Source organism: Mastigoproctus giganteus, chromosome 5, assembly GCF_048544385.1.
Source record: "Mastigoproctus giganteus isolate SK-2022 chromosome 5, ASM4854438v1, whole genome shotgun sequence".
Lineage (NCBI taxonomy): Eukaryota > Metazoa > Arthropoda > Arachnida > Uropygi > Thelyphonidae > Mastigoproctus > Mastigoproctus giganteus.
The window spans coordinates 12,325,737-12,350,224 of record NC_143579.1 but is presented as its reverse complement, the minus strand read 5'-3'; the positions used below and the strand labels follow the sequence as shown (position 1 = coordinate 12,350,224).

Sequence of the window (24,488 nt, the reverse complement as noted above, 5' to 3'; positions counted from 1 at the left end):
TGTATTCCCAGTATCAGAGTGACATGTTTCTCTTATTCCTATAATGTTAGCATTTGATGATTTAAGGAACACATCAAATTTATATACCACACTCCTATCATTTGTGTATAAGCAAGGAAGTTCCATATAATTGCTAGTCCCATGTAGAAACCATCTCCTCCCCCCCACCTCGGGTAGGATTTCAGTCTCCTCCTTCCCAAGTTACTGCTTGTTCCAGTGGAACAATACAAGAATCAGTTCCACTTCTGTTTATGGCTATCATTATATTGTTAGCTAGATGTCTGCCAATAATCATGCCAACTGAAACTAGCAGTTTTCCGACCCACCTGATATTGCCTTGATAGCATCAGCAAATATTTTTGCACTCCTGCTCAAGTGTGTACTATATCTATTATAATAGTCCTCTCACCCACTGGTATTGCACTACTTCCTGTGGGTGCAGTATTCATGCTATATGCATATACAGTGATAGTAAACCAGGGCCCAGCTCACACTTTTGTTCTAAATAATTCTCAGGCCGGCTATGTAGTTTCTACAACAACACAGGTAGTAGTAGTAGTAGTGGCACATGATGCAAGAAAGCAAGTGTAGGAGCTTATGCAGCATCAGCCAAAAAAAAAAAAAAAAAATCACACCATTCCCTCCAAATGCCTGTCCAGTTCCTCCTTAAATTTATTTAACCTATCAACTTCTACAACGACAGATGGAAGTTTGTTCCAGCAATTAACCACCCGCTGGCTAAAGGCAAATTTCCGCACATCTATTCTACATCTGTCCTTTCTTAATTTGAACTTATGTCCCCGTAGGTTGGTAATCTGAACAAGTGGAAGGATCCCATCAGAATTCAGCGTGCTCAACCCATTCAAGGCCTTATAGACCTCAATCAGATCACCGCGCAGGTGCCTAGTCTCCAGCCACTGCAATTTGCAGAACTTAAGCTTCTCTTGGTAAGAGAATCCCTTCATTCCCCTCACCAATCGTGTTGCTCTTCTCTGTACACGCTCAAGCAAATCTACATCCTTCCTAAAATGAGGCCTCCAGACCTGTACGCAGTACTCAAGGCGTGGCCTGACCATTGCCTTATACAGAGGGACAATCACCTCCTTTTCCCTGCTAGCAAAATTCCTATATATCATTGACAAAACCCCATGACCCGCCCTAGCAGCCTGTCTGCACTGCTCAGAAAACTTCATATCTGACTGCACAATTACTCCCAGGTCTTTTTCATTTTCTACCACCTTAAGTGTAGTACCACACAGTTGGTACGTTTCTCTGGGGTTACTTCTACCCATATGCAGTACTTTGCATTTGTCAAGGTTGAACTTCAGTTGCCACTTCTTAGCCCATCTGCCCAAATTATCTAGATCCTGTTGCAGTAGCACACTGCCATTACTGTCATTAACAACCCTGCCAACCTTTGTGTCATCTGCAAACTTCGACATTAAGCCTGATATACCTTCATCAATATCATTGATAAATACACAAAACAACAGTGGACCCAACACCGAACCCTGTGGGACTCCACTAATAACATTAGTCCACGAAGAGCAGCACCCATTGATTACCACCCTCTGTCTTCTCCCACTTAACCATCCTTTTATCCATTGTAGCAACTTACCCTTAATACCATTCTGCTCCAATTTGTACAGTAGTCTTCCATGCGCAACAGTGTCAAAAGCTTTCCTGAAATCCAAGTATATGATATCAAAGGTTACCAAGGTGAAGATGGACTTATGCCTGGGAGCCACCCTGATACAAGAAAACACACACACACATGAACTAAGATTTGTACAGAGAGCATATTAATATATGTATATAAATCTTATATAAATTGATGTTATAATCTTGAGATTGTATAAATGGATGTTATAACCTTGAGATTGTATAAATTGATGTTATAACCTTGAGATTGTATAAATTGTGTGTAATAAATGAATGAATGGAAAAAATGTTAATAGGAACTGGCCTGGCTATGCTGAAAGAAATTCTTTTGCAGGTGCAAGGAGATTGTGCAAGGAATTCATTCCTTGCACAATCTCCAGAGCCGACTCAATTGACAAGAGTCTCATGAACTCTCTCTCTTTCTCTCCTAATGTGCTTTGGCAAACACTTTCCAGCCACAAATTCAGTTCTGGCTCATGGCTTTTTCTTAACATAACTTCACATTTCTTAAATAAAGCCTCAGACTGCCTGTGCTTAACATCATATTACAACAGTGTTATCTCTTACACTCTTAAATGATGATAATTATTCTACAATATCACTAAATTTTGCTCTTGTCAGACATATCTTGGTCCTTTTCTGTCTCCATAGGACTTCACCACAATCAGTGTTCTTAGTTTTGTAGCTAAAAAATTGATAACCATTTGGCCTGCTTCTTTTGAAATTGGATAGATTTAGCACTTCATATTTTGTTCATGTTTAGCTGCAACAATTTCTCTTTTCCAGGTTCCTTTCACTTATCATAAAATCATTTAAATTCCTATCTTTAAATTCTTCCTGTGAACATAGATGCAAAATCTTTATTCATTTTGTCAGCAATCTGTGCAGGATCATCAATAGTTATGCCACCTATATCAAGTGGACCAATGTGGTTCTACCTTATTTTTCTAGGGTTGACATAAGCAAAGAATTCTAGAGATAAAGAAATAATTCAGAAATTTGGTTATGGGAATAGCAACAAAGCTACGATTGGCAGAAGACTAATCATAGAGAATTATTGACTGTTACAATTTCAGCACCCTTTACCCATGATAGTGACACATAACATATAGTTGTAGATCATTAAGTTTATCCTTAACTACTTTGTACAATTCCTTTCAATTTTGCCCTGCCACCCCATGCCTTTATTTTAGTTTCAAAATTTGTAGATGAAATACAGGGTCAGAAAATTCAATTTTGAAAAGACTGTTTAAAGCCATTCCTGCTCATTTCAACATCTTGAAAAGGAACAAATAATTAAAAAAAGAAAAAAAAAAAGAAAGGTGACTCTGTTGTAAATGGTCAGCCAGCAGAATTTGATCTTGCTGATTGGAATACTTTTACATTTACCCTCACACAACTTGTGTTTCATTGCTGTGATACTCTGAATAAGGATTAGATCTCTGTAGCATAGCTGATCACCTTAATAATTTGAGTAATGTAAGTATCAATCTAACTTTAATATAAACGTATTCATCATAAGTTTAACTTAAATGCATTTATCACAAGCATAATTCACTAATCTGTGCAGTGAGATATAAAAGCTTCAGTTATGTGGACTGTGTTGTTAGAGAGATAGATTTTCTTGATATTTCTGCCGATGTAGCTGAGAGGTTAGTGTTACGAAATGCAGTTGCATGTGTGTTTGGGTGTGATTCAGGTCCGCACGACTTCTTTTTTTCAGAATGATTAGTTGTAAACTCCTTTGACTTATGTGGTCATGCTGGAGTTGTTTTTTTTTTTTTTTAACTTAGTAAGACAGAAAGAGAAGTTATGTCATTAATCATTCACAGAAAACAGAACACAGCATAGGCTTTCAAAAGATAAACATATTACCTTAAGAATGAAATTAGAAAATAGATGAGGTAAAAAGGACATTCTACATTCACAAAAATGAAGAGAACTGCAGAAATCAATAGAAAAGGTAGTAGCTATAAACAACATGATTAAATGTTTTTAGCAGTGAAATTCAGTAAGACTGAATTACAGCAAAGAAGGCTAATTTTAGAAATATCACAAACAGTATGACATTATAGCATATCATCAGAATTACTTTTGAGAATCTGGTATTGTGTTAGTAAAAGGACCAATCAGAAAACACTTCTCTAATATTCTTTTGAAGAGAAACAAACAGAAGTTTGGCTACTTTTTAAAAGTAAGTGCAAAACTTCTGTAGAATGGTGCTATTTGCTTTTCTTATTGCAGCCACTCCCTGATTAACATAAGGGTTGCGTTCTGCGGAACGCTATGTAAGTCGGAATTTCCCTAAATAAGCATTTAGGAAAATTCCACACTCACAAATATGCGCGCTGAATTTGATAGAAGGAAAAAAGAAATGTTTGACGAACATGTAAATAGAATTATTCAATTTTTTTTCTCATGTGCAGGAAAAATTATAAAAGTGTACAAAATTTCAAAATTATAAAATTACAAAAAGAGAGAGGAGACAAGCATAACATCAGCAAGTTTTACTTTTCGAGCATCATTGCTAGAATTAAATCTCATCTGACCAGCATGCCGTAAAATTTCACACCACAAAATTTCTCTGCAGCTGCAGAACCGGCACTAGCAACTTCACCGCATACTTTAATGTTTTGGAAACCAGCATGATGCTTGAACCTATTAAACCGCCCGTTGCTTGCCATGAACTTGGCTTGGGGTTTACCGTACTTATCGTTATCTTCATAAATACTTCTTGCTTGAATAGCCATTAGATTCAGGGGCACTTGCTTCTGAATCTGATTTTCCATCCATACTATTAATAGCTTTTCCATCTTTGATATAGCACCTGAATGCTGTTTTTTGATCACTGTTGGGGTGGACTGGTCCCGGTGTGAAATATGTTGATCCTTTAACTTGTTCCTTTATACGCGCACTGTCCCTTAAAATAGTATTCACTGTTGAAGCATGAGACCTAATTCCGTGACATAGATGACAAACTTTGTCCTGCTTCGTACTTCTTAATTAATCATCTTCATTTCTAAATCAATTTTGTTTTGTTTCCTAGCACTGCCAGCACTTGCACTTTCCATTGTAATAAGTAAATAGGAATGAAGAGAAGATTCTGAAAATTTGTTTTTATGTTTTTTATATGATTGAAGATTTCAGTGAAGGGGAACTCATTTCACCATAATACCATAATGTAAAAACTCACAGAATTCCAGTTATCGCACATATTACACAAAGGCAGTGAGGTCGAGTTCACTACCCATTTATAATAGATTCCGCTAACATAAAAGCCCAGTAAACCGGAAAGTGAAAATCGTTTTTATTGTTTTATGCTAGTGACCTCCAGAAATGTGTTTTAGAAAAATATCACAAAGGTGTTCAAAATTGATTCTTATAAAGGAACTTATGATAACAATGAAAGTGTAGTGCAATTTCCATTATAAAAATTACCTTTTAGAGAGATAAATAGCTTAGTTATATATTGTAGCGAAAATTTCAACTTCTGAGATCTTGGAACGAATTGCCAAAAAAAAAAAAAAAAAACAGTGTGTTATTGGGTTCACATTACGGTATTTTCATGATACCTCCATTTATTCCCACGGGATGCAAAATACGTTTCCACGATTTTTTAGTAAAGTCGAAATTCCGTAAGTCGGAAGTGGCTGTATTTTGATTAATAATTTTTAATAATAATTTTGGTTAATAATAATTAACCAATAATTGTAATTATGAAGTACCTTACATTAAAAGTGAAAGTGTTTATAATTTAATTTTCATTATTTTAAATTGTATATGCCAATAGGTACATGCAACAAAACCCCAAGCTTCTCGTAATGAATCTGCAGAAATTTTTGTAGTGTGTCAAGGCTACATTGCACCTGATAAAATCGATCCCAAATTTTTAGATCCTACGCACGTATTTGAAGATGTAGACCAGGAACCAAAATCTATAATGAATATTCTCCATCCAGAAAAAAAAAAAAAGAAAGCAGAAGGCTATCCTGAAGGTGATCTTACCCTTTATCATCGTCTGAGTGCTCTGGACTTCATTACAGCTAAACACTATGTTGAATTACTGGGGAAATGTAATGAGGTAAGCTAACTAACTGTGATCTTATTTTCTAATGACATTAATTCATATTAATTATTTACAAGAAAGCTTGATGTAGTCAGTTGGAATAATAGATTTTAAAAATTCAGTTTTATAATTATTTTACTGATTATTATGAAGCAAATTGCATGTGTGCTGAGCATGCATGCACAGTAGATGGTTTTATGTGACACATCTTTGTTGACAAAGGCTCCTCCGTAGCCAGGTAGGCAAGAGCAGTAGTGCGTAGCACATGCTTCTTGATTAGACCGGGGTTCGAGCCCATGACCACCAAATACAGAGGATGCGGAAAGGTCAGGGAATGACCACCGCATATCCCCGGAGCAATATGGCATTAGTTGCTAATGCTCCTAAAAACCAAAATAACAAACATTAAACAAACTTTGTGGACAAATATTTGTATTGTTGAAGTCATATAACAAATACTTGTATTGTTGCACTCATGCTATTCAACAAATAGCTACAATCAAATGGGTAATTAGGTGTTGGAAGTGCCTCTTGTTCAAGTGGCAAATGACGTCACTTCCGTGATGCATTTTTTGTGATTGATCAGATTTACTCGGTTGATGCCCCCAAGGACGTTTCACATCAAAAACTGGAACGTATTCATTATTGAGAAATTTGGTTGATATATAAAAATTATATTATAGCTAAATTACTGAAGAGCAAGCCTGTCTTTCTACTAAAAATTATAATCAAAACCTCTTGTTAAGTTTAGCTTAACTATAAGTGAAAAGCTGGTAGTTCATATTTGGTTAAAGTAGTCTATAGACCACAGGACAATCTCGGTAATCTGGGTTACTACTCAACATTGAACTCTTCTGATTAAGAAATTAGCTTTGAAATCTGTGTTATCTATTCTCACCTATTTAGATGATTTTCAGGCATATAAACTTAGTAATTATGTAGGAATGTACTACATTTAGCATTAGTATTAATAGTGACAAATGATGAAGAAAACAAGCTTATACAGCATCAGCAAAATCAAAAATTCCAACCTCATTTATCCATCTCTAATAATTTGCCTAATTCTTGCTTAAAGTAATTCAGATTACTCACTTCCACAACATCAGATGGAAGTTCCTTCCAGCAATAAGTTACTCTCTAGCCGAAAGCAAATTTTTGCACATCTATCTTGCAAGCATCCCTTTTTGAATTTAAATGTATGTTCCCATATACAGGGTGTTTCAAAAATGATGGTCAATAATTTAAAGGCAAAAAGTACAAACTAAAATAAGCAAAAAAATTCCAGTGAACATCGGGCCACAAATGAACCATTTTCGCAATAATGCACATTTTCTGTTAAGATCTGCCACTGACTATGGGAGCACTAGTTTAGCAAAAAACTGTGAATCCTTTGCTAAGGGTGGTTTTATTAAACATGAGATAATATATTTTTAATTTTTGGTTTCAACACCACAGGATTTTACAGATGTTACAGAATGTTAAAAAATGCATTCAAAATGCTGTCCTTGTAGCTGTACGCAACTTTGTATCTTCTCTGCATTTAGTTGTGAATCCTCTCAGGCATTCCTGGATCATTTCTGATTTGCTGAAAGGCTCCTTCAACCCGACGCTGCAATTCCTCAACTGTGTTAATGTCAGAAGTGTACACTAAGCTTTTTACATGATTGATCCCAGATACAAAAATCCATAGGATTTAAGTCTGGTAATGTGGGAGGCCACATTACAGGCTCACCTTTACCTATCCACCATTGACTATACCTTCTAGTTAGATACCGAGTCCCAACTTGAGCAAAATGTGCCGGTGCACTATCATGCAAGAACCACATGTTCTGGGGTTGCTGAAGTGGAACAGTATCATCATCAAGGAGATCTGGAAGAACATTCTGCAGTAACTGAAGGCACAGCTCTCTTGTTAGCGTGTTGGGCGGAAAGTGTGGTCCAATTAGACGGTCTTCTAGTAGTCCTGCCTAGACATGCAACGAGAAACGTTGCTGATGTCGTGACTCGTGAATTGCATTAGGATCTTCGTCAGACCAAACGTGACAGTTATGAAAATTAAAAATACCGCGACAAGTAAACCCAGCTTCGTCAGTGAACAAAATGTTGTTTAAAAATTGGGGGTTCAGGACACACTGTTGTTGCATCCACTGGCAGATCCTCCTTGTTGAAATTCCCAGATTTTGCTCTATTCTTTCTAACACCTTTTCCTCAACATCAGGTGTTATGCTTCTGGGCCAACCTGCTCGTATTCCATGTGTGAAGCGCCCATGCTCTCTAAGGTGATCTACCCAGATGAATGTGCACCTGTTGGGCTGCCTTTGCCTGGGAAATGCTTCTTGTTACAAACGTGCAGTCTCGAGTGCATGTCCGCATCCTCTTTGTTGCTGTAACCTCTTTCCACGTTGACTATCCTTTGACAAGTACTAGTATGCCTGCTACATCTCAGAGCATTGAGAGAGAGGGGAAATGGAGAGAATGAGCATAACCTAACTTAAACAAACAAGTCAGTGGTGGATCCTAACTAGAATGTGCAATATCTTGAAAACAATTCACTTCAGGTTTTAGTTTACTAAAACTCTGTACAGTTCACCTTTAAATTATTGACCATCACTTTTGAAACACCCTGTATGTGTCATCTGAGAAAGAGTAAGGATGTCAACAGCATTTAGTTTATCCATCCATTTAAAGCCTTGAACACTTCAGTCAGGCCTAGTTTCCAAACATTGCAATTTACAAAACTGATGTCTGTTTTTTGTAAGGAAACCCTTTTGTGCCCTTGTTGCCATTCTGTGCACCTAAATCCACATACTTTCTAAAATGAGACTTCATACCCTCTGTGCAGTACTTAAGTGCAGTCTTACCATTGCATTAATGATGGGATAATAACTTCCTTGTCTCATCAATGATATACAAAATTTTTGTATATCATTGATGGTACACACATGAGCTGTACTAGCAGCCTGTCTACACTGCTCAGAGAATCTCATTGATTCACTGTCAGTGTTCTACCAAGGGCAGGGCCATGCATACACTCAACAACTACTTCTCCATGCCTCTTTGTCCTCAGCCATTCTCTTCATATCCCTCATATCCACCATCTCCTCTCAATTCATATATCTTAGTTTTCCTGAACCTACTTTATAAACTGGAATTGGTTTAAGAAATACTTATAATTAAAGAGCCTCTTTCCCTCAACTTTTCCCCTCCTTCACACTTTTCATCAATCCCTTGTCTAATAACACATGTCCAATCCAATTTCTTTTCTACCCTCTGATTATTTCAGTCAAACATCTCTTTTCACCCATCCTTTTTGAAACCTCCTCATTTCACTAACACATCTTATCTTTTCCATCGTCCTCCTTAGTACTCATACTCCAAACTTTCCAGTCTTCTGACGTTTTCTGTTTTCTCAATGTCTATAAAATATTGCACTACATATCAGACATTGTACCAATCTTTTGCTTAAACCAATTCTTCACCTGTTAGACAATATTCTTCTTCACTTCTTGAAAGCTTTTATACCCATTGCTAATCTTATTTCTTTTGCTTTTTTTCTTCTTCTCTTCACAAATACAAACTAATTCCTCCATCAGTTCTATTCTTTCTCTTTAGCATTTAACTCAAACCTTTCTCTTCCCACTCTCATAACCCTTTTTTCTCAATATTTATTCTCATTACAAACCTATCAACTTTCCTTTAGCCTGGTAACAAATATCTGCAATCCTTCCTCAGAAGTTGCCACCAATACAGTCAGTTCTGCTATAACGTGCATTTTGGCAACATGAATTTGCTCCAACGCGACTGATATATTAGGAAACAGTACGAGTATAACGCGATTTTGTCAGCCTTACCCTTCAGGGATTAAACTATATATACGTTATGCAGACAACATACTCTTAATAGGAAATAGAACTACAATTGATAATCTTTTTATTAAATTCAACTCAATACATGATAGACTAAAATATACAGAAGTTAACAATCAAATCAATTTCCTTAACCTCACAATATACAAAACAGGCACCAAACTGGGAACCAAGATTTTTAGGAAAAATACACACACAGGTAAATATCTACACTTCGAATCACACCACCCACTTAGTACAAAAAAAGCCGTACTTTATAACCAAATTCATAACGCTATAAAATACAGTTCTTCACAAGATGACTTATCTGTTGAATTACAATATCTTACAAAAAAGTTCATGTCCAGGAAATATCCGTTCCAATTAATCCAACACATAATTTCCTTTGCCAACAATTTATCCAAATAACACCAACAATTTATCCAAACACAACAAAAATAGAGCACGCACATCATTCTCCCTTATAACAGTAGTCTTGCTAGACAATTCTGTCAAGTGTTCGCAGGCACTGACATTACACTTATATTTTCCTCACTCAACAAACTAGGGTCACTATTTAATACATACAAAGAAACATATAAATACCCAATAAATGACATGAATAATATTGTATATTTAATTAAATGTCAGCAAAATTGCAATGCCTGCTACATCGAAAGCACTACTGCCAAATACGGTTTCACAAAAACTTTTAACACACAGGCTTATTACCATTATAACAGCTTTAGAACAGGGCAATCCAGTACCGAGCTTACACTACACGTACATTCCCACAACCACACCCCTTTAGTTGATTCTGCCATTACCATCACAAAATTAAAATCTAGTTACAAAATTTTTCAATACGAAGCCCTTATTATAGAATGGTGCCCATCACACCAAACTAAATGTCATAAATGCGAAACTACCCTCCAACCTTTCCCCAGTCTGGAATCTCATGCACTTAAGATTCCCGCATGTCACAAAGAGCATCATGGGAACATAGAAGTCTTTAAAACACGTGTTCTCTTCTCACTTTAGTATTGCCAACTGATGACGTTAAAAAACGAAAGTCAGTTGTTTGACCTGTGGCTTCACCGGTTTCATATTTTAAAGTTTTTAATTAATTCTTCAACCAGGGACGAAGTTGTGCACTTCTACTTCCTTGAGCATAATTTAATTCCATTTTTAATTTTTAATTCCATATTCTTACTAATTAACTTATTTTTTAAACTCTAAATTATTCAAAACCTCTTAAACCTCAAAATTATTCATCCATCCTACTTCATGTAACAACAGCAGATTATTTAAGGTGAGTACCGTTTATTAATTGGACTCAATTTCTATTCGAAATTGAGTCCAATCATATCAGTACTTTAAGAAATTCTATAACTTATCTAATTGTAGTATGTTAATTAAGGAAGAATACGGTAAAAATTAAAAATACTTATCCCTTTACAGCAGCCAAAAATCCACCAACTGTTCTCTTCCGTGACTAGAGTGCCCTCGAGCACCCTATATCTTTAAATAAATTCCACATCAGTACATTATGATTAGTGTCACCTAATAAGTCCCTTACCAGGAGATTCATAATGCATGAAGTGTCACTGGTGATAATCAGATGAAAGGTATTGCATTCTCTTGTTGCCTGTTTAACATTCTGACGTAGAAAGCAGTCATCCAGTAAATCCAGAAAATATTGATGGTAATAAACCACCCAAACCTATATTACTTTAATTATGTTTATTTCTGATTTGAAAATATGTACATAATGGAGTCAGATGTTTTGTGGCATTTTCTTACCACTTCTTTAGTGACTGCAAAGATAGTTACTAAGTGTTATTATTATGTAATTAAGATTTTAGTAGAATTAAATTTTTAAAAAATTTTGTAAATCAAGCTCAGATCTAATTCAAAGAATTGAATTTTGTTTTAAGGTTAATTTTATATAAGTAAATAACAATAATGAGTAAGCACTTACCAGCTACCTTTGCAATATAACCATCATAAAAGAACACTTGAAATTATTAACTTATTTATGAGTAAAACACACACACACACACATACACACACACACACATACACACACACACACTGTGTTTTTCTTAATCTCATTGCCAGGGGATTTGGTGACAAGAATCTAAGGGATTATCTTTATAAACCCAGGGTTTACTTGTGCCCTGTGGGTAACATTACTGCAGGTATTGGTTTAGTGGATAATGGGGGAGGTTAGTAGACATTTTTGAATATGTTATATTTAAAAAAAAAATAATTAAAATAAATAAAATAATTATATATTCAGTAAACTTTTTTTTCCCAAATATATAATTAGTTGATATATTCATTATAACGGAACTTTACGGAAAACTTTCCAATTCAAGATCTGCTGTTTCTAGGATGGTTGGTAGGGATTGACTCAAGTTGTAGTGCACTCCTTAGTTTGCTGGGAGGGGGGTTGTTTGGTTGGAGGGTTGTGGTTAAGTTTAAATTTATGTTTAATTTGGGTTAGGACTGTATTCTTAAAGATGTGTATATAACTGTTTTTGAGCTGAATTCCTTTGTTACTCTTAATGTTATCCGTGACTCCTATTAAAAAGGCTTCATCGTAGAGCTACAGTTATTGTATTTGTTTCTGGAAATAGCCATTTGTTGTCTACTGCCCATGTATGGAAAGCTGCATCTGGATTTGTTGCTCCACCCTTTTCGATGTCCTTCTTGTGTTCTTTTACTCTGACTATGAGTTTTCTCTTTCTTTTCCCTATATATACTTTAGGGCAATCTCTACATAGTAGCTAGTGTATAGGGTTTTTTTTTTGGTTGTGGAGGGTTTGGAGAGGGGGGGGGTTGAGATGGGAGTTTTTGTCTTTTGTTGTTGTTGTAACTATTTGAGCTATTTCTTCTTTGATACATCGTGATAGGGGATGGTGATGAATTGTGTATCTTCAGGAATATTGGAGAATTTTTCTATTGTGCATTTTATCTTTTTTTGTTATGAGTTTATGTGGATATCCACAGTTTCTGAAGATGGGTTATCTGAAGGATTCTGTCTCTTAGTGTTTGACTCTTGCAAAGGCAACAGGCCCTTGGGATAAAGCAAAGACAGCTGGTAAGTGTTTACCTATTATTGTTATTTACTTATATAAAATTAGCCTTAAAACAAAATTCTTCAAATTGGATCTGAGTTTGATTTACAAAATATTTTCAAAATTTATTTAAGAATTACATAATAATAACCCTTAGTTACAGTCTTTGCAGTCACTGAAGAAGTGTGGTAAGAAAATACCACAAAATGTTTGATTCTATTAGTACATATTTCCAAATTGGAAATAAATAATAATTAAACCATCATACTATACTCAGGTGGTTTAATTGTAAATGCTCTATTATCTTCAAGTAACACAGTTTACCTAAGCACTATGCTGGTCAAGGAATATCTAAAATCCAGTCAAGTTCTGCTAGGTCCCGAGTGCCAAGCGTTAGTGTCCAAGCGATTTTTGCTGAGCGTTAAATAGTGATTTTTCCAGCGATCTCGTTCTGTTTAATTTCTAGTGCTTTTCAAATTTTCAGTTTATTATAAGTGGTTCTGTACTTTTCAGATATTGAGTAAGAACCCAGAAAGGGAAATCATCCTTCTTTTTCTTAGTATATATATTAATTTTCACTAACAAACTAATTTTTCCAGCTGCTTGGTCACTAGGTGGCACTGCTCCTGCCTCCACATGGCGGGGCCAGTAACCTGGGGGAAAGGGTATCCTCCAGGGCAAAAAGGGGCAACCAGGGATATAAATGACTATCCACCTTTAGAGCCTTCAAGCTCAAGGCCAGAGACGTCACTTGATAATGAACTGAACCAATCCAAAAGGCTTCGTAGGGAAGTACAATGCCATGACTTGTCAAATTTTTTGGTAATTCACTCCCTATCCACCCAGCTACCCTGTGGGAAAGTTATTGCCATTTCTAATCCAAAGATATTTGAAATTCATCGCCAGATTACACAAAATGGTGAAATGACTGCAATCGGGAGACCTCCTGATTGAAACAGCTTCCTCTAAACATTCTGAATGGCTGCTAAAAACAAAAACTTTTGGCAGGCTGCCAGTATCTGTCACTCCCCACAACACTTTAAATTCATCTAAAGGTGTTATCACAGAGTGGGACCTACTTACAGTCTCTGAGGAAGAAATAGTTCAAGAACTTAGCAGTCAAAAAGTGATCAGTGCCAAACGAATAATGACAAAAAAAAGATGGAAATTTCGTTCCTACTAGATCCATCATAACATTTAGCACTCCAGAATTGCCATCCACAGTAAAAGCTGGCTATTTAAATTGCCGAATTCGTCCTTACATCCCAAACCTGATTCGATGTTTTAAATGCCAGAAATGTGGACACTCTCAGCAGGCATGCAGAGGGGGATGCCATATGTCCAATTTGTGGATCAAAGGACCATACACAAACAGATTGTGCAGCCGCAACTCCCATTTGCCCCAACCGCAAAGGAAGCCACCCTGCTTTTTCCAAATCATGTGAAATGTGGAAAACTGGAAAAAAAATTCAAAAATACAAAATTGAACATAAAGTCACATATCCTAAGGTGAGGCATGCAGACAGATTATGTTGACCATGCCTAGTTGAACATATGCGTCTCACACCCAGAGCTATTCGTCAACTGCAGTTCAAACAGATGTGTCAATTCCACCCAGCACTTCTCTTGTGAACTGGGTTAAAGCTACCCTATCAACATCTGGAAAAAACACTCCTAAAACTAAAACCAGTGACGCCACTAACACTTCAATCAGTATTCCAGCTGATACTCCAACAGTCTCGAAAGACAAAGAAAAATTGAAAACTCCTAAAGACTCTAAGAAATGAAGCACCCACTAACAGTATGGAAGTGGATGAACACCAAGGTTATGAGGAACCCACCCTGGAACTTCGTGCCAACGACACAATGGATACGGGATGCCCCATGTTCCCAAAAAAAGACCGGATGAAATGCTCCATACAAAAAAAAAAAATCAGATGAATCTTCCTCAACTCAACCCAAATAATGCAAAACATCATACAATGGAACTGCAGAGGACAAAGAAGCCATTCAGATGACTTGAAGGATTTACTCACGCAATTTAATCTCGAAATACAGAAAACATTCCTGTCACCACAAAGCTCACCAAAATTTTCAAATTATGTCATGTACAGACAAGATAGAATATCAGAATCTCCTGCACGTGAAGGAGTAGCTATTCTTATTAATTCCAATATTCCACGAGGCTCATCCAGTTACAAACCTCCCTAGAAATTGTGGCAGCTCATATTGAAGTTGGTAATTCAGTTACCCTTGTTTCTATTTACATTCCACCATCTCTGCCTCATTCAGAAATGGATAATCTCCTCACACAACTCCCAACACCAGTTTGCCTTTTCGGTGATTTTAATGGCCACCATTCATTGTGGGGATCCACTACAATGAATGCAAGAGGCAAATTGATTGAGAAGTTTTTGAATAACAATGATCTAAATTTACTAAACTCTGGATCTCCCACATACATCCACCTACCTACAGGGTCCACTTCTGTAATTGACTTGTCAATTTGCTCACTGTCAATTTTTTCAATCATGATATGGTCTGTGTTAACCGATCCCTTTAATAGCGATCATTTTCTGATTATTTGCACATTACAAACAGGGGTAACTGTAAATCCAGACCAACTTGTCAATACCAAGGTGAACTGGGATGGCTATTCTGCCCAAATATATCTAGACAGGCTTTATGTTCAAAAATAACCCATTAATGATGTAACTGCATACATAACCAATCAGATTCTGACAGCATGCAATGGATCTATTCCAAAATCCAAGGCATATCACATTCACCATAATCACTGGTGGAATACAGATTGCCTTCATGCCAAAAAAGAGAAAACCGTGTGTGGAATAATTTCCGAAAGTATCCTGCCACAACTAACTTAATCAGTTATAATTCCAATCCCACTTGCTACTAACATCAGATTTCTTGATCTGATATTAGACAGCAAGCCTAATTTCCAAGCTCACATCAATCAATTAAGTAATGTCTGTCTAAAACATATGCACATACTTCGGTCAGTCTCGTCCATGTCTTTGGGGAGCTGATCGATATACTTTACTTCACCTTTACAGAACTTTAATCCGTTCACACTTAGATTATGGTTGTCTAGTATATGACTCTGCTAGAAGCACTATTTTACAACATCTAAATATCATTCAGCACAGTGCTCTGAGGACTGCGTTGGGCACCGTCAGAACTGCTCCAATCCAAAGTCTTTATATCGAAGTGCATGATCCTCCATTACATCTTCGTAGGAAAACATTGTTGCTCCAATACGCTGCTAAAATCCAGAGTATACCTTCTCACCCCAGTTGGGAGTATCTTTATAATACTCGGTGGGATTTGTTCTACGAGAGCAAATCAAATGAGAATAGACCTGCTTCACTCAGAATTAAAGAGCTTGTTCAGAATTGGAATATTGATTTAAGTGATATCTTTCAGGACACAACTGCTCCTGTTCCACCTTATACATACGTTTCTGCATCTTACGATGTACATTTTCTTCAGTGGGGGAAAAATGTCATACCACCTTGCAATATCAGGCAGTTGCACTCATCTCACGCTACTCTGAACTCCCATGCCTGTAAAATCTATACTGATGGATCAAAAACTGCGAGTACGGTAGGTGCTGCAGCAGTTTTTCCTTCATTTACTGCTACAGCCTCACTACTATTAGCCTGCAGCATCTTCACTCCTGAATTATATGCTATCAAATTAGCACTTGGTAAAATTATTGAACTATCCATCTCACCTGCCATAATTTACACAGACTCCCTCAGTGCTGTGTCTGCCATAAGAAAGAATTTCTCATCTTCCCATCCAGTCTTGAAATACATTCATTCCCAGTTAATCTCCTGCAATGTGTCCAATCAGTCAATCAGTTTTTGCTGGATACCTGGTCATTCCAGGAAATTAAAGTGCTGACTTTGTTGCTAAACATCCTCAACCCTCTCTCTCACAACACCCTCAGGTTCTTTACAGCGACTATAAGTCTGTTATTTGCAAAGCATGCTATGACAACTGGTTACAGATCTGGAAAAGTAACATCAACAGCAAACTTTACCAGATAAAACAAGATCCAAAGCTGTGGCTCTCTAGCTTCCGACCAAACAGAAGAGAGGAAGTGGTATTGGCAAGACTCAGAATTGGACACATCTCTTCCTGCTATTGGGAGAAAATGCACCTCAATGTTCATCCTGTCAGATGCAATTTACAGTCTGTCATTTTCTGGTTGATTGTCCCTTACATTCAACCACCCACTCTAACACTTCCAAATCTCTCTCCACATTGAACATCTCTCATGATTTATCGCACTTTATAGGAAATGAAGCAAACGTAGAAGGACTTTTGATGTTTCTAAAATATATTGACCTGTACAGGAGCATATAATTTAACATCTATAACTATATGTTGCTTGTAAATAAACAGGAACGGACACAATTTGGCCTCAGTAGTTCTTGTGTCGTTAATCTCTATACCAATAACAACAACAAAGTTCTGCTACGATGTGAATGACCACCCCACAAGTTTCAGTCAATATCTGTAAAGTTAAAATCCCCATAAGACATTCTGCTCTGTTTGTCTCTGTAGTTGTTTTGTCTCTGTAGTTGTTCATTATACTCATCAGTCATCTGGCCTAAGATATACATCTGCTCTCCTTTTTTGTTTTCCCAGTGCTTACGTTACACCAAACTAACTCAACAATGCACTAACTATTCACATAAACTGGGTACACTACCTTAGATTCTGTGTGCTTCTTCACCAAGACCATAACTCTTCCTCATCTGCTGTACTATCCTGTTTGTCTTTTCTATACACATTGTGCTAATTTTCTGATATTCCTATAATGCTAATGACGTAACCAGTACTTTGAATTGATCAAATTTATTTCCTGTGCTCCTGGCATTAGCATACAAACAAGTATATATGTATCTATTTTTGCTCTGAGTATTATTCCTAACACAGCCCATATATTTGCTTGTCACTTAAGAATCTCCAACAGGCCACATAATCCTCCATCATTACTTTCTAGGCTGCATGATCCAATAGAAGTAGTGCAAGAATCAATTTTGTCTGTGCTTATGGCTGTTAAACTATTAGTTTGTGTATCCCAAGCTAGCAGTTTTCTGACCCACCTTACACTGCCTCAGTACCATGAGCAAATATTTGTGCACCTTTCTCTTTAAGTGTATCCATCCCTATAAAAGCAATCTCTCCACTTAACAAGTACAAATTATGCTGAGAAAAAAAAAACTTCTATACCCCTGAGCTTTGCTCTTTCTCTTTAGGATTGAATTGATAAACAAGGCTTTGATGACGTATGCCCGTTTGTCATGTCTGGACAGATTTCCAGACTCTTTCAATTGAAATTTAATCCTAACTCACAGCTTTTTATCAACATTGCTCTTTGCCTGTTAATTAAATTCTCAAATTGTCTATTATTAATATGTACAATATCACCTTTTGTGCCCTTAAAAGTTGACAACTGTTCTACAACATTATTAATTTTTGTCCCTGGAAGACAAAATACTCTGGGCTTCTCTTCCACCAATTCCTTTTTTTTTTTTAATGTGTTTAGTAGTTGGGGTTGCCGGCAAAAATCTTTTCATGTGCAAGCAGTATTTTGAGAAATTCTAAATTCTGCTGTTGATAAAAATGCTTTTTTTAAACTTTAGATCACTCTTGAAGATGATGAAATCAAGAACCATCGGTTTACAACTGAGGAAGTTAAAGAATATTGTAAAGACATTAAAGTATTAGGGAAAAATGAACTAAGGTAAATCATTCTCTCTAGTTAAGAAATTTCCATTTGAAAAAAAAAAAAAAAATATTTTAAAACTGATATTCCTTATAAATAGTAATTACCTTGGACAGCTTTAAGAGTTATCAGAATGGGACACAAGAACCTTTTTTTTTTTTAATTTTTCATATATAATTTAGGTTATATTACTTGATTTTTATAAGTATACTAACAAGCTTTGATGAATGAAAACTGGAAAGTGATGTAATGAATGGAGGATAATTAAACCTAGTGACACAGATGTTAAACCAAGGTCTTTGAGATTTGATTTAATGGCTAGGCAATTTAATTATAATCAACTTTTTTTTTTTTTTTTTTTTAGTAGTAATAATATATAGTGCAAGGAAACCACAGGATTTTGCTGTACTGGCAAAAAAAAAAAAAAAACCCCAGCAAGTAGATAAGGAAATACAAATTATATGCTTTCCTCCTCACATACATAACCATCCTGTTGACCTTTGAATTTATTCAAAGTTTCAACCTGAACTACCTGTGAGCACAACTTGTTCCAGTAATCAGTGACTTGCTGATTGAAGGAAAACTTCCTATAGTCTAATCTAAATCTCTTTCCCCTGTAATTTTGATTTATGTTACTAGTAATGGAGTTTTTTATAATAGTGGTAATTCCGCCTTCATTCATCTTACCAACCTCTTTCAGAGCCTTGTAAACCTCAATCAGGTCATTATTGGGGTGCCCGTTTACCAAGTTCTGTAGCCCAAATAATCGTTGTCCTTCTGTCAATCTCACCATTCAAGTTATCTGTCTTTGGACCCTTTCAAGAAGCTCAATATCTTTTTTCAGATGAGGTCTCCATACATGAACACAGTAATTCAAATGTGGTCTTACAATTGCCTTATACAGCAAGATTATGACCTCCCTATCTCTACAGGATAGCATTTGAAAAATCATCGATAGAACATTTACAATCTTTTACAGTTTTAAAATCTGACAATCTATTAGTAACATCCTCAATTGTTTCCCTGGCAAACACACTCTGGTTCTAGTCGACGTATCTTTATTACAAAAAATGTTACCCATTTCCCTAACGCTAGTGTCTCCCAATAAAACTAGATTACCTTTCACCTGACTGTTAGTAGATTACCTGCACTTGACTGTTCTTTTCTGGGACCTGAATTGGGGAATGCACAGTTTTGGCAGGTCATGACATACTTGAGCCGCTCATGAGCTCTCAGTTACATTTGTTTCTAGGGCAAGCACTAATTTCTTCCTCGACTCAAATTCTTCTCATAATTCACCAAGTTCTAATTTGAGATTGGTACACTCCTTACATTGTGTGCAAAGAAAATAATTGTCAGTTGAGCTAGGTCTGTCTAGTAGACCATCCTTAGAATACATGCCACAGGTTATACAAATGACAAAGTCACAACTCACACTGGAAATGCCTGTAGGCATTTCTGTCTGATTCTTGATGTCCTTGGATTTTTTATTGTAAGTGAATCTTGTAGCAACCATGTGTGTAAAATTTGAACTTTAGAAATAGTACGAAATTTAAATTTACAATATATTACAGAATTTAAGTTAACAAAATATTACAGAAATTAAACTGTTGACAAACTTTAACCACTAGAGAAGTTAAATTTAGGCTTCCAAACAAAAGTTACAAAGTTCCTGCCAAAATATTGATAACAAATACAATCTGAATATTAAGCTGTAGTTTTCCAAATACTTTACAAATTTTATCTTATAATATACTACAGAACTTAAATTAACAAAGTATTACAGAAATTGAATTGCTGACTAAACTTTAACCTCTAATGAAATTAAATTTAAGCTACCCTATGAAAGTTATGATGTTCCTGTAAAAATATTGATACAAAGGCAATCTGAATATTAAACTGTAGCTTTCAAAATATATATTAACTACAGTTTAGTAAATTAAATAAAAAAAAGAAAACACCAAAATTATTTGAAAAACTAACCTGCTATGAAGAGCTTCTGAAATACACAGCCACATACTGTAGCCTCGATCCCAGCAAATGGATCATTAAATCTAGTGACAGATGCAAAGCCAAGGTCTCTGAGATTTGATTTAATAGCTAGGCAATTTAATTATAATTAACCTTTGATAACTTAATTAGAATTTCTTGAAATATATAATTTTTAATTATTTACATTTCTTCAATATGAATATATGAATACTTCAGTTATTTCATTTTTTATTTTACAGAGCATTACTGAAATGGAGAAAAGAATTGAGAAAAATTGTTGACAGGGCAGAAGAAGTAGAGGCAAAGTAAGCTGTTTCATTGCTTAGCATGTTAAAAAAATTAAGCTACAGCATATTCTTGTTAATTCAATATAGAGTATTTAAAATCCACTCCCCAACTATGATATAGGATTTTGTATGCATTTTCATTTGGATAATATATGCCACACCTAATGAAATTCAAAGCCTGGATTGGGTCTTGCAACTTGTGTATAACTTTCCTAATCAAAAAGACTGCCGAAACCAACTATAGACAAACACATTAACAAAATTGAAAATTTGCTACTGTACAGTATACAGTTTAATGTGACATACTGTTTACTGTTATAAATTTTAATTTTAAATTTTACACTTCTACTTTCTCCAGAATTGCTTATGAAATCACAGATATTTCATATTTCCAAGTGACTTGAGAGAGAGAATGAAGAATGTGCTTCAGGTAAAAAAAAAAGCAACTATTCTTAAGGAATTCACAATGAGATATGTGCAACTTTTCTCAGTTTCTTGTATGTAATAACTAAGATCGCCAAGTTTTGTTTTTGCCATCATAATAGTCGTGTAGCATGCTGGACTGTATTATGTTCTGTATGTTAAGAAATCACTGTGTTGTTTATTACGTGTAATTGTACATACTTGCTGAAGAGAGAGAGAGAGAGAGAGAGAGTGTCTATATTTTAGGATGTTTTTGTTGTTTAACAGAGACAGATTACACCATTCAAAATAGGGTGATATTTCTCTCTTTTAGCCCTATTGCTTATTTAATAAACTTGACTTGTGCTAACTGCTGTTGTAAATTATAGCTATGTGAGCTGGCTGTAGACTCCTTGTGTGAACTTTTGACTAAATTTGACTTTACTTTAGAATACCTCTGAGTAAAGAGAGTTACAAAATGCCTGTTATGTGTACATCTGTAAAAATGTACCTTTGATTATAGCTGTGAAATAACCCTAGTTGTTTGGAATATTTTTTACATAAGTAAGTACATTCGTACATAAAAGTAAGCTGCTATTTATGGAATAAATTAACCATGGAAGCTGATTAAGGGGCTTACCCCTCTTGATTTCAATACTAATTTGTCAAGCCAGGTTAAAAGATGAAAGATATAAAATTATCACAAATTCTTGTTCAAATTGGACAATTCTAACCCCCTGAAAATTGGTGTTTATATATATTTCTTATTATTTTTTAGTTATGTATATCTTGCATGTAATCTTTTCCTTTCCAGCAGTTTCCACAGTTAATCTCTTCCATTTGTGGTGGTTTATATTTGTAAACACAAAATAAAGGTTCAGTTCCACATAACTAAAATTAATTTTGCAACTTTAATGAAAAACATTTTTCCAACCGTACTGTTATCTGTCAGTTACTCTCAGCTGTTCAAAAGTGACATCAAATTGATCAAAGGTTCATGAACGCACTCTCTGATCAGATTACCTATTATATGCAATTATAATTGAAAGAGTGTGTGCTAGGTTACAAAGTTTATTGAATAAGTAAGAGGGCTAAAATAGAGGAATATTTCATTTTGTTTGTGGATACTCTTTAGTAATAAATAAATATATATATATATATTATTATTTTTTTTTTTTTAGTTATGTATTTCATACATAACTAAAAAATACAAAGCACATACAGTTATACTTAATAAGCAATACAGAATTGTTTTAATGTATGGCTCATACACATTGAGCTAGATGACTGTTATGACAGCAAAAATGGAATATAGAAACCTTTGTTATTATGTGCAAGAAATTGAATTTCTCCACAGTACTAATTTTATATTGACTTAATTAATGCATTAATTTTCTATACACAAATGTCTGGTCCTTGGGGTTGTCACAAACATTCTCTCAGATATGCCAGACAAGCTGTAATGTCTTGCTACCACCTGGGAGTCTAAAACGCTGATGGAACTGATATTTAATGTAACTGATTGTAGCTTTCGGGGTTGCCCCCCGAAAGCTACAATCATTGTTTTATCGCTTTTAATTTTCGTATTTTATTGTATTTTAACATTTTCGTAATAAATTTTATTTTATTTTATAGTAAATCAGTTTTGTAAATATTATTTTACGGTATCCACTGTATCGCTTGGTACATTTTATTATATTTTATATTTTTACAGTATTAAACTATTTTAATCAAAATGGTTGGTGTATTTATTTAAATTTGTGATATGAACTATTCTCCCAACCTCAGAGGCCTTTTTGAGGAAACAGTGCAGCAATTGTGAAAATATGTAAGAAAACTAGCACAAGCAAATTACTGCTTTTAAGTTATTGAAAATGGTGAACTTCACTGTTGGTATTATGCATGCTGTAATGTATGACTGCCTATTCCTTCTGCTTGCCCGTACCACCTTAGATTTACTTCACTTCCCTTTAATTGGATATTTGTTAGCCTAGTATTTTTTCTTATTTCCTTAGGATCTTGCCATTGCTTCTCTCTCTCTCTCTCTTTTAGAAGATTCTAATTTTTTATGAATTTCTTTATTTCTTGAACAGCTCTCAGCTGGCGCCTCCGTAGCCAGGTGGTCAGGAGCAGCAGTGCGTAGCACACGCTTCTTGATTAGACTGGGGTTCGAGCCCATGGCCACCAAATACGGAGGATGCGGAAAGGTCAGAGAAGGACCACTGCATATCCCCGGAGCAATATGGCCTTAGTTGCTAATGCTCCTAAAAAAAACCAAATAACAACCAGCTCTCAGCTCAATAGTTTAAAATAGGTTTAGAAACTTTATTAAAGAAGATTATTAGGTGGGAGGTTAGGAACTGGTTTAAGGAAAAGATTGGTACAATGTCTAATGCACTGTGGTATTTTATGGAGCAGAGATGTGGACATTGAGAATGGAAGATTTAAAAGTTTTGTGATGTGGATATGGAGGAGGATAATGGAAAAGACAAGGTGTGTTGATGAAATGAGGACATCTCGAAAAGAATGGGTGAAATCAGGTGTTTGACTGAAATAATCAGAAAGCAGAAGAGAAATTGGATTGGACATGTGTTGTGAGGTGAGGGATTGATGAAGGTAAAATTTGACAGGAAGAGGCTCAGAGGAAGATTGAGAGGAAAACTGTGATCTATGAATTGAGAGTAGATGGGGAGATGAAAAGCAGGGTTGAGAATAGGGAGATGTGGAGAAGTGGTTGTTGAGTGTATGCTCAGCCTGCTCTTGGCAGAACACTAATGATGGATTTGATTTTATAAATTGTAGCATATTATTTTTAAAAAGTATATCATTGGATTGTAATTAGTATTATATTATTTATATTGTTATAATTTTAGATATTTAAGGATTAGTATTGGGGTAGACAAAAGGATTCATTTTGGTTTCAAAAACCCATCAATTAAATGCATATCTGGGCCCACATTCTAAATTTCATTACTTGTTTAGGATATTTTACAGAACATGAAGTCATTTTGTAAATAGTAATTTGTATAAGTATTATTGAATTAATTTCTGAAATTTCAAAAATATTATATTTAATTTCTGTAATATTTGGTTAATATATTCTTGAATAACTTATAACTGTGGTTAATACAAGAACATCCAAAAATACCATGGTACATGATGCAGGCTGTGCTCTTTGTTTGCAGGCAGTCTTTCAGATGATCATAGTACAACTGATGACTCATTGTTGCATACTAGTAGGGAGTGTGACAATCCTAAATTTAAGTTGCACTCCTAAATTCAGGCCTCAAATATGAGTAGTTAAAAGCAGGCCATTATGTTTCAACAGCAACTAATTTTATTAGGGGAATCAATTGTGAGGAAACTGGGGATATAAATTGTAATAAAGAT

General features: G+C 35.3%; 1 protein-coding gene across 1 annotated transcript in view; it reads left to right on the top strand.

The window, feature by feature from the left end:
- LOC150085174 (pre-rRNA 2'-O-ribose RNA methyltransferase FTSJ3) overlaps positions 1–24,488 on the top strand; it is a 169,127-nt gene that overhangs the window by 33,745 nt on the left and 110,894 nt on the right. Inside the window, exons 7-9 of the mRNA XM_090373859.1 lie at positions 5,453–5,743; positions 18,335–18,435; positions 20,649–20,714. Of these exons, the coding sequence (XP_090229985.1) occupies positions 5,453–5,743; positions 18,335–18,435; positions 20,649–20,714 (458 nt within the window). The remainder of the gene's footprint in view (positions 1–5,452; positions 5,744–18,334; positions 18,436–20,648; positions 20,715–24,488) is intronic.